The sequence below is a fragment of the Pimephales promelas genome, chromosome 1, assembly GCF_988280905.1.
Source record: "Pimephales promelas chromosome 1, fPimPro1.hap1.1, whole genome shotgun sequence".
Classification (NCBI taxonomy): Eukaryota; Metazoa; Chordata; class Actinopteri; order Cypriniformes; family Leuciscidae; genus Pimephales; species Pimephales promelas.
The window spans coordinates 40,236,413-40,248,396 of record NC_142769.1 but is presented as its reverse complement, the minus strand read 5'-3'; the positions used below and the strand labels follow the sequence as shown (position 1 = coordinate 40,248,396).

Sequence of the window (11,984 nt, the reverse complement as noted above, 5' to 3'; positions counted from 1 at the left end):
TTTTTTTTGGATGTGTGAATTGCATAAAAAAAAATAACACTTTAATACACACAGATATTTATTAATTAAAACAGATACAAGAATGTTTTTAACCTTTTGCAATCACTTTATTAAAAAAATTCTCTTAATAGGTAAACATGTTTAAGTGCAAAATCTTTGCTAGTGATATTAAATATATAAAAAAAAATGTTAAGCAAAAAAAAAAAAATCCCTTGTTCTTTCCCTACAGCAAACAGTAGACATGGGAGTAAAACAGTGTTCTGTGATATCTCAACTCCCTCTAGTAATGAAGCAGGCGATACGAGAACTTGTATAGAAATATTTTGTTCAGCAGGATTCAGTTGCTGCATTTCCCAGCCACTAGGGGGTGATATAGTTTTTACCAGTGCTGGTACATGCATTTGAAATGTATTATGACCTCATCATGTCTCAGCAAGAGTGTTTTCTCCCCTTTTACTATCTTCAAAAATAAGAGTTGCCATAGAAGAGACACACATTAGAAAGGCAACAATTTACAGTGGTCACTAGTGTGCATATGAATACAAAGTAATTTATGTTGGTCAGGCACATTAGTTCTCATTTCAGTGTGCGTCGTGAGGGGAAGGGTTATGTGTGGCACACCCTGGTCATGTGGCAAGAGTGGCAGAGGAGGTGGGAATCCAGAGGGAAGCACTGAGATCCAAGCTCATCAGACAGCTGCTTCCCACACTCCTGAAGAGGAGGAAGAAAGGATTACAAGCCTGTGCGATAACATGTCGATACGCTCTTATCTGACACAACAAAATGACGACAATCAGCTTATCCAAACTACCTTTCTATAGTACCTACCTCACAGTGATAGCACTCAAAGTGATAATCTTTGTTCATTGACACCACCCTGAGGATCTCCTCACTGCCCTGAAACACACACACACAAAATCAAGATCTTGAACATTCTCCTGAAAGAATCTGTGAAACGACTGGGGAATTATTTACCTCAGCAGGTAATATGGGTTGTAAACAGGCAGCACATTTGGGAGCAAATGTCCTGAGGAACAGAAGAGAAAAACAATTTAATCCACATTAATAGTTTGTAATAAATGCAAATGTTTTGGGAAACTTAATTTTTCGCCCCCAAAAAAAACCGTAAGGGGTACCACTGTCGTTTTTTTTTCGGGCCGAATTTTTGAGTTTCGATATCTAAGCTCTGGAAGGGTCTAGAGCCTCCATTTTTGCACTCAGGTCTAAGTCTCATGGCCCTCTATCAGAATCCAGAGTTTTGGGAAGATTAGAGAAACTTAATTTTTCGCCCCAAAAAAAAAAACCTAAGAGGTACCACTGTCGTTTTTTTTTTCGGGCTGAATTTTTGAGTTTCGATATCTCAGCTCTGGAAGGGGCTAGAGCCTCCATTTTTGCACTCAGGTCTAAGTCTCATGGCCCTCTATCAGAATCCAGAGTTTGGGGAAGATTGGAGAAACTTAATTTTTCGCCCAAAAAAAAACAAAACGTAAGGCTACCACTGTCGTTTTTTTTTCGGGCCGAATTTTTGAGTTTCGATATCTCAGCTCTGGAAGGGGCTAGAGCCTCCATTTTTGCACTCAGGTCTAAGTCTCATGGCCCTCTATCAGAATCCAGAGTTTTGGGAAGATTGGAGAAACTTAATTTTTCGCCCAAAAAAAAAAAACGTAAGGGGTACCACTGTCGTTTTTTTTTTTCGGGCCGAATTTTTGAGTTTCGATATCTCAGCTCTGGAAGGGGCTAGAGCCTCCATTTTTGCACTCAGGTCTAAGTCTCATGGCCCTCTATCAGAATCCAGAGTTTTGGGAAGATTGGAGAAACTTAATTTTTCGCCCCCAAAAAAAAAACGTAAGGGGTACCACTGTCGTTTTTTTTTTCGGGCCGAATTTTTGAGTTTCGATATCTCAGCTCTGGAAGGGGCTAGAGCCTCCATTTTTGCACTCAGGTCTAAGTCTCATGGCCCTCTATCAGAATCCAGAGTTTTGGGAAAATTGGAGAAACTTAATTTTTTGCCAAAAAAAAAAAACAAAAAACGTAAGGGGTACCGCTGTCGTTTTTTTTTTTCGGGCCGAATTTTTGAGTTTCGATATCTCAGCTCTGGAAGGGGCTAGAGCCTCCATTTTTGCACTCAGGTCTAAGTCTCATGGCCCTCTATCAGAATCCAGAGTTTTGGGAAGATTGGAGAAACTTAATTTTTCGCCCAAAAAAAAAAAACGTAAGGGGTACCACTGTCGGTTTTTTTTCGGGCCGAATTTTTGAGTTTCGATATCTCAGCTCTGGAAGGGGCTAGAGCCTCCATTTTTGCACTCAGGTCTAAGTCTCATGGCCCTCTATCAGAATCCAGAGTTTTGGGAAAATTGGAGAAACTTAATTTTTTGCCAAAAAAAACAAAAAAAAACGTAAGGGGTACCGCTGTCGTTTTTTTTTTTCGGGCCGAATTTTTGAGTTTCGATATCTCAGCTCTGGAAGGGGCTAGAGCCTCCATTTTTGCACTCAGGTCTAAGTCTCATGGCCCTCTATCAGAATCCAGAGTTTTGGGAAGATTGGAGAAACTTAATTTTTCGCCCCCAAAAAAAAAACGTAAGGGGTACCACTGTCGTTTTTTTTTTTCGGGCCGAATTTTTGAGTTTCGATATCTCAGCTCTGGAAGGGGCTAGAGCCTCCATTTTTGCACTCAGGTCTAAGTCTCATGGCCCTCTATCAGAATCCAGAGTTTTGGGAAAATTGGAGAAACTTAATTTTTTGCCAAAAAAAAAAAACAAAAAACGTAAGGGGTACCGCTGTCGTTTTTTTTTTTCGGGCCGAATTTTTGAGTTTCGATATCTCAGCTCTGGAAGGGGCTAGAGCCTCCATTTTTGCACTCAGGTCTAAGTCTCATGGCCCTCTATCAGAATCCAGAGTTTTGGGAAGATTGGAGAAACGTAATTTTTCGCCCAAAAAAAAAAAACGTAAGGGGTACCACTGTCGTTTTTTTTTCGGGCCGAATTTTTGAGTTTCGATATCTCAGCTCTGGAAGGGGCTAGAGCCTCCATTTTTGCACTCAGGTCTAAGTCTCATGGCCCTCTATCAGAATCCAGAGTTTTGGGAAGATTGGAGAAACTTAATTTTTCGCCCAAAAAAAAAAAACGTAAGGGGTACCACTGTCGGTTTTTTTTCGGGCCGAATTTTTGAGTTTCGATATCTCAGCTCTGGAAGGGGCTAGAGCCTCCATTTTTGCACTCAGGTCTAAGTCTCATGGCCCTCTATCAGAATCCAGAGTTTTGGGAAGATTGGAGAAACTTAATTTTTCGCCCAAAAAAAAAAAACGTAAGGGGTACCACTGTCGGTTTTTTTTCGGGCCGAATTTTTGAGTTTCGATATCTCAGCTCTGGAAGGGGCTAGAGCCTCCATTTTTGCACTCAGGTCTAAGTCTCATGGCCCTCTATCAGAATCCAGAGTTTTGGGAAAATTGGAGAAACTTAATTTTTTGCCAAAAAAAAAAAAAAAAAACGTAAGGGGTACCGCTGTCGTTTTTTTTTTTCGGGCCGAATTTTTGAGTTTCGATATCTCAGCTCTGGAAGGGGCTAGAGCCTCCATTTTTGCACTCAGGTCTAAGTCTCATGGCCCTCTATCAGAATCCAGAGTTTTGGGAAGATTGGAGAAACTTAATTTTTCGCCCCCAAAAAAAAAACGTAAGGGGTACCACTGTCGTTTTTTTTTTTCGGGCCGAATTTTTGAGTTTCGATATCTCAGCTCTGGAAGGGGCTAGAGCCTCCATTTTTGCACTCAGGTCTAAGTCTCATGGCCCTCTATCAGAATCCAGAGTTTTGGGAAAATTGGAGAAACTTAATTTTTTGCCAAAAAAAAAAAACAAAAAACGTAAGGGGTACCGCTGTCGTTTTTTTTTTTCGGGCCGAATTTTTGAGTTTCGATATCTCAGCTCTGGAAGGGGCTAGAGCCTCCATTTTTGCACTCAGGTCTAAGTCTCATGGCCCTCTATCAGAATCCAGAGTTTTGGGAAGATTGGAGAAACGTAATTTTTCGCCCAAAAAAAAAAAACGTAAGGGGTACCACTGTCGTTTTTTTTTCGGGCCGAATTTTTGAGTTTCGATATCTCAGCTCTGGAAGGGGCTAGAGCCTCCATTTTTGCACTCAGGTCTAAGTCTCATGGCCCTCTATCAGAATCCAGAGTTTTGGGAAGATTGGAGAAACTTAATTTTTCGCCCAAAAAAAAAAAACGTAAGGGGTACCACTGTCGGTTTTTTTTCGGGCCGAATTTTTGAGTTTCGATATCTCAGCTCTGGAAGGGGCTAGAGCCTCCATTTTTGCACTCAGGTCTAAGTCTCATGGCCCTCTATCAGAATCCAGAGTTTTGGGAAAATTGGAGAAACTTAATTTTTTGCCAAAAAAAAACAAAAAACGTAAGGGGTACCGCTGTCGTTTTTTTTTTTCGGGCCGAATTTTTGAGTTTCGATATCTCAGCTCTGGAAGGGGCTAGAGCCTCAATTTTTGCACTCAGGTCTAAGTCTCATGGCCCTCTATCAGAATCCAGAGTTTTGGGAAGATTGGAGAAACTTAATTTTTCGCCCAAAAAAAAACAAAACGTAAGGCTACCACTGTCGTTTTTTTTCGGGCCGAATTTTTGAGTTTCGATATCTCAGCTCTGGAAGGGGCTAGAGCCTCCATTTTTGCACTCAGGTCTAAGTCTCATGGCCCTCTATCAGAATCCAGAGTTTTGGGAAGATTGGAGAAACTTAATTTTTCGCCCAAAAAAAAAAAAACGTAAGGGGTACCACTGTCGTTTTTTTTTCTGGCCGAATTTTTGAGTTTCGATATCTCAGCTCTGGAAGGGGCTAGAGCCTCCATTTTTGCACTCAGGTCTAAGTCTCATGGCCCTCTATCAGAATCCAGAGTTTTGGGAAGATTGGAGAAACTTAATTTTTCGCCCAAAAAAAAAAAACGTAAGGGGTACCACTGTCGGTTTTTTTTCGGGCCGAATTTTTGAGTTTCGATATCTCAGCTCTGGAAGGGGCTAGAGCCTCCATTTTTGCACTCAGGTCTAAGTCTCATGGCCCTCTATCAGAATCCAGAGTTTTGGGAAAATTGGAGAAACTTAATTTTTTGCCAAAAAAAAAAAAAAAAAACGTAAGGGGTACTGCTGTCGTTTTTTTTTCGGGCCGAATTTTTGAGTTTCGATATCTCAGCTCTGGAAGGGGCTAGAGCCTCAATTTTTGCACTCAGGTCTAAGTCTCATGGCCCTCTATCAGAATCCAGAGTTTTGGGAAGATTGGAGAAACTTAATTTTTCGCCCAAAAAAAAAAAACGTAAGGGGTACCACTGTCGGTTTTTTTTCGGGCTGAATTTTTGAGTTTCGATATCTCAGCTCTGGAAGGGGCTAGAGCCTCCATTTTTGCACTCAGGTCTAAGTCTCATGGCCCTCTATCAGAATCCAGAGTTTTGGGAAAATTGGAGAAACTTAATTTTTTGCCAAAAAAAAAAAAAAACGTAAGGGGTACCGCTGTCGTTTTTTTTTTCGGGCCGAATTTTTGAGTTTCGATATCTCAGCTCTGGAAGGGGCTAGAGCCTCCATTTTTGCACTCAGGTCTAAGTCTCATGGCCATACCCGGCGCTATGGGCGGGCCTTAGGTGGTTTTAAATAGTTATTGATTTAAATAGTTATTGATTTAGGTTTATGTGGTCGTTCAATTACGCCTTTATATTTGTATTAAACGTGAATGTAAATAATGGTCCAGGGGTAGAACTTTTGCCAACCGTGCCAGAGATTCTGGGTTCTAATCCGTTCTAATAACATTTTTTTTTTTTCCATCAAAACTGGTTATGTTTATCAGTGGTTGTATATCAGGCACAGACAAAACATCTTCAGAACATTTTGTGTTTTAATTTCACCGTAATGAATAGAGTCTCTCCACAACGGATTGCGCGTCCGAGTGAAGACTGTGCGCAAGCCAGAAAAAAAAAACACATTAGCCTATCCGCGCCAGCGGCAACGAGCATTAATTTGAAAAGTTGATTTTAAAAACACATTTCAGTGCTAGATCGTCTCTTATTTAAAAAACGAACGAAACGAATGCTCTGCTAGTTAACTGAAGATGTTTTGTTTATTTGTATTGGTACATTCGTGCCGGAATGTTTAAAAAGTGGTGGGTACAATATCGACGGTGGGGACATATCCCACCCGCAAATTACGCCTGGTACTTGAAATCGGCGTAATAGTTGGTTTTTGTCCTATAGAAAAATGTATTGGATGTCATAATTAGGCCCCCCCTACAATATTAAATGCCCGTCCATTGGTTTGTTTCTGCAGCCGGCTCTGAATCAGGTGACACTATATACAGATGAATAGCTGACTAGTGTGACAGTCTTTAGCTAAACCGTTCACAAAATATCTGTTTATTAAAAAACAACTGCTATACTATCTTTTAAATTCAAAATAATCAATTTGATTGTGATTATTTCACAAAAAAAGGCTTCCTTGAAAAAAGCCAATCCTTGATTTTTTTTTTTTACAATTTAAAAGTTGCTTTAAATCAATTGAATGTGTCCTTTCTGAAAATAACTATTAATTTCTTTTTAAAAATGGTACAGGGAATTAGATCAACATGCTCCTTTTCAATTGTTTTTTTTTTCAATGCATGGTATGTAATGCATTCATCTTCAACACTTAAATAACACCAACTTTAAAAAAAGATAAAGGGCATTGTATATATTTAGTTATTTATATATTATATAGTAGTAATATTTATTTATTTTAAATATATTTATTTGTACATGTTGTATGTGCTTCACTTCACTTTTAACTTAATAAAAAAAAAAGAAATAATAATAATTAAATATTTTAGCAATATTTAGCTCACGACTAAACCTCAAAAGCAACAAATCTGGAAAAAGGGTCTCAGAGCAGTTGTTAATGTTAGACAAATTGCAAATAGTTTTGTTCTCATGTCATTTTTAACAATGTTCAGTCTAACAGACCTGTTGTAGTCAGAGACGCAGTAGACGTTGTTGAGGTAGTCCACTGTGAATGGCACTCCGTCCAAAGCCTTTGAGCAGACCGTACAGCGGAAACATCCCGGGTGATAAGAGTTTCCTAGAGCTTGCAGAATCTGAGTTACACACACAGAAACAGGGCAGTGAACACTCATCCAACACAACCTTCAAACACTGACCTCACACAAACACCACAAACCTGCTCCAAGATGAGGTGACCACAAACACTGCACTTCTCAGCTGCATCCTGGAAGCCTGAGAACTAATGGACACCAGGAAAGATTAGGAATATTACTGAATATTCTTTAGAATATTACTAGACACATATTTTTTTTAAAGAAATACTCAATATAAAAGAGTGTACAACATTTTAAATAACAACAATACACTTAAAATATAGTATATAATATACATATTTTAAATATCATCATCATTCTTATGGTTTAAATTATTAAATAAATTATATATATAATATAAAATATAAAACATTAATTAAAGACTTTAAAAAGAAGGAAATATTAAATATATAACATTTTAAATATACATATATTAGATTAATATATATTGGTGGATATTTTCTCGCAAAAACTAGAGCATACTTCCACATCTCATTAGGAAATACCATTCATATATTTTTCTATTAGAATGTCTTATTCTCTCTCTGGAATACCCATTGTTTCTTCTTCTTTTTTTGAGTGGAAAATGTCCTTTTGATAATATTTTTTATTCTCTAACTTTAACCCATAAACACTGGCTAAAATCAAAATGAGAATTAACAAATGAAGTATAAAAACAAAAAACAAAAAAAAACTGGCAAGTCGTCATCCTTACCATGTAATCCTCCTTACAGTAAACCGAGCCACTGACATTGTAAAAGTCCTTGTTTCGGAGAGTTCGCCCTACAAGTAAAAACAAGATAATTGGGTCTTGTTGAGTCTGAGTATGTGAGATACTGACCCAAATGAAGAGAGGTACTGAAACACTGGCCTTGGTTATGACTTAAGTGTTACATTACTGATCTGGGGACTGATAACTCACCACAGGAAACGCATGTGAAGCAGCGGGTGTGATACAGGCTGTCCAGAGCCTGGCAAGCATTATCTGCACCATATACGCCTTTACCACACTTCACACATGTACCTGAAAGCAAGAATACAACCACAAACACTGTTTGAGTATACTATAAACAGATGCATCACAACACACAACTCTATTTAGGACATCATCCAATCATAGCCAATTACATAAAACACGGCGGCAGAGCTGTCTGGACTCAAAAAATACATGTCTCTGCATTCTTCCCTCATAATAGCAGCCAGTGGGCTTGTTTCTTGTAATAACAGTACACACACACACACACCGATAAATCTGACCCGAGCTCCACAAACCCTTCATTACATGGGGAAAAAAGGCTAATAGGCTGTTGGATACAGGAATTAGATATTGTAATGTGTCGGAATGAGGTAATGTCTTAAACTTTACACAGGTGCTTTTCAGACAACAGGGAGGTTTCCTTGTCGCTACAAAGCACTACACACACATAAGGCACAAACACACGCCCTACCCTCACAATTAAATATGTGAGAGAGCCTTCCCTCAGGACTCAAATACCTGAGCTAAACAAACACACGCCAGCACACGCTAGCACACATGAACACACCCATACTCAAACTGTGGCTGGTCAAAAGCTCAGAGCGCTCACACACAGCCTCAGTCCTACTGTATTACTCACAGCTCTTTGGTATGACCAGTGTACCACAGAGCCTGTAATTTAGGGTCATGCATAATCACTATGCTCGCTCTAGGCAGATATTTTTGACTTTGGAGTCTGTTCAGAATACCATGTAGCCTTGGGTGGAGGGGTTTATACATTCGCTCGGTGACTTGCAAGTTAATTATTATGGTTAGTAAGAGAAAAACGGGCTGAAAAAGGAGGGCTAGTGTGTATTTTTGAAGTCTGAATGGATGTGTTTTACGTCTTGCTTTGTGCTTCAGAGAATGTTTGCAGGTTTTAGCAGGTCTGAAGCCGTTTTCATCTCACCACATCACACACATTCACAGTCTATTGCAAGAGAGGCACATCATTAGTCATAAACAAACTAGCCAAATTAGATGATCTCACCAAAGTACTCCAGTCTGTCCGCAGATATCGACGATTCCCTTCCAGCTGACTGTTCTTCCAGGGATTTCCCTGGAACTCCGGCCGTGGCTGGGGTAGATGCGGAGCTGGCTAGAATGGTGGTCGACACAGGTTGTTCTTTTAACGTCAGACCCCCGAGTAACGCTTCTCCCTCCAGGGCAGCATCTCTCAACAAGAGACGGGTGAGCTCCTGCTGGTAGCGGGTTCCTGGCAAGTCGGAGTGCCGTGCCCTCTCGCCCACATCGTCACCTCTTGATCCCCGCTGGTCAATGGGACCCCATTCTGGTTCAGCTCGGTGGAAGGTTGCAGTGTGTGTGCTCAGTGCAGGCGGATACGAATGGCGACTGTCGTGCGCACTTCCTCCCGACACGGTTTCCCTCCAAATCTCCACAGGGGGCACTCCAGTTTTCCCTGAGGCCAGTACAGAGTACACCTGACCCGAGGTGGCGCCCCCTAGTTGGGTCGAGGAGAGCTGTAGCTGCTGGCCGGGCCCAGGTGTATGGCGGGTGTCGTAGCCCAAACTGATGCCGCTCGTCCGGTTACTGCTGCACCGACTTCCCATGGGACTCCCGCCGCCTCCTCCACTTGCGGTGCTGCTCGCAAAACTGGACCGAGGGCTCGCCAACACGGACTCCTGCAAGCTGAAAGACGAGCAGGGGCTCAAGGCTGGTGCAGGGGGGAAGAAGAAACCCCCTACGCCACTGTCATGGGTCCTCTGCGGCGGATGAGAGAGGGAAGCAGGGCGTCCGCTGTCCCAGGGTTCGCCACCCGAACTCAAACGCTTGTAGAACAGAGCTTCCTGCAGGGACAATCGCTTATGACGCTCTAAGTCGTGGAGGAAGCTGGGCTCCACGGCAGACGAACGGGGGAAAGGGTACGGAGGGGGTACAGACGACAGCGGAGGCGGCTGGGCGAGAAGCTGTTGGCGGCGAACAAGCTGCTGGAGCTCCAGAGAATAACGGCGCTGCTTCAAGGCCACACGAGAATTCTGGCTGTACGCCCCCAGCGGGTCACCTTCGCCTCGTCTCAACTGGTCACACATACTGCGGCCCTCCGCCGTTTCGGGCAAGTAGCACGATGCTCGCTGCTGGGGCGACCGGCGCCGAAGAGGGGCGAGAGTAGACGGGTGATGTTCGGTCCCAGGCCCACAGTCCTCAGGTAGCGAGGCCGAGGTGGTATTTGAGGGTGTGATTCTCTGAGAAGTGCCCACTTTACCAGGTCTTCCAGCTGACTGTCCACACACCTCTACGGAGGAGAGAGGGAACTGAGACGTGGTCACGGGTGCATTGATCTGCGTCGCGGTTCCATTATTGGCATTGTTGCTATTACTGTTGTTATTTGCGTTGGCCAAGTCATTTTTCTTTTTGCTGAATTTGACACTTCCAGAGTCACTCAGTTTGAGCTTTTGCTTCAGTTTGCTGCCAAGTCGATCCATTGTGTTTTACTATAAGCTCAACTACAATATAAAATATAAAGTATGAATTGAACTTCTCTTAAATGCCACCTGAAAACGGCTACAGTTTAAATAGCGTTCTACATAAATACAGTGAAATACAGTGTGGACACAAGCACGATTCAAGTGATTCAACAGCAGATGAGATAACAGACCAAAAGATATGTGACAACAATAACAAAACAGTCAATAACAAAACAATAACACAAAAAAACAAATCCACATAAAAAAGGAATGTTAAAAACTAATACTTTCTGATGAGCTACAAAAATAAATATTTAACTTTGAAGATAAATAAAAAACACTATGACATTTTCTGCAGGCTACATGTCGTACTAGTTAGACTTGAAAACAAGCAGTTTGTTTCCAAACTGTTTGTTTGTGATGAATTTGCTGGACATGCGTGTGAACAGAAGCATGTTGATCCATTTGTTTGCGATCCTTTTTTGCAGCTACTTGTGGCCTTGTCTTCGGCAGTGATCAAATGAACGTGTGGGAACTACCGTCAAGCTTCAAAGAGTCTTTAATTCTCGTCCCAGACTCGCGCAGAACTGATCCATTCAAACGACGAGTCTCACAGTCACATCCGCAATACTGTTGTCGGAACCACTCGCAAGTCTTGTAACGTTAATTAGCTACCACTTGGATTTTGTCTCTGTGGATTTATCCTAAACTGCACTGCCGGTTGTTTAAAAAAAAAAAAGAAAAAAAAAAGAACAATAGAGTTTAAATGCTGAATAAATTTCCAGCGCGTTAAACACAGGTTATGGGATACACCACGGCCCCTTCCTGCCTCAACTAGCGGCTTTCAAAAAGCCAAGTTGAAAACGTTTCTCTGTGCGGATAAATGAGTTGTCCGTATCCGCGAACTCAAAAGCGTTTATTCCTCAGCCCAAAAAGTACAAGGCACACCAAAGCCTCTTGTTGTCCCGCAGAATTTGTCCAGTCCAGTTTGAAAGAAAATACCCATTATTCCTAAAAGTGGAAGTCTTCAAAAGCGCGTAACAATAGAAAAAAAGCTGCAGCGAGTCGAAGAGAGGATCGCGTATCGCTCACCCAAACATATTCGCATAGATAAACACGCACTGCGCAGCCTACGCCGGAAAACTGTGCTAAAATGTTCAACGTAGAGTTTCTTTCTTTCCAAAAAATTTTCCTTCCTCCCCCTTTCTTCTTCCTCTGTGGCTTTTTTTCCCTTACCGGAACACCTTTCCCCCGGGCAGCGCGCATGAATAGCATCCCACTATTTCGTCACACAGACCAACTTCTTTAAACAGACTGTGCCCATTGGTTCAGCCTACTGTTTTACTTACACAAACAACCTTGACATTATCGCACACTTTTTTTTTTAAAATCTCTCAAATGAAAAAGACACATAGCCTACATTATGCTAGTCTAAGGGGGCCG

At 41.6% G+C, this 11,984-nt stretch overlaps 1 protein-coding gene across 1 annotated transcript; it reads right to left on the bottom strand.

Moving 5' to 3' along the window:
- Nucleotides 1-52: 52 nt before the first annotated feature.
- Nucleotides 53-10,563, bottom strand: ajuba (ajuba LIM protein). Its single transcript, XM_089129688.1, is given in 9 exon segments — nucleotides 53-618; nucleotides 620-711; nucleotides 829-897; nucleotides 976-1,027; nucleotides 6,970-7,100; nucleotides 7,184-7,246; nucleotides 7,816-7,883; nucleotides 8,023-8,124; nucleotides 9,107-10,563. Coding segments are annotated over 9 exon segments (2,067 nt in total). The 5' UTR covers nucleotides 10,560-10,563; the 3' UTR covers nucleotides 53-581.
- Between the last annotated feature and the right edge of the window lie 1,421 nt (nucleotides 10,564-11,984).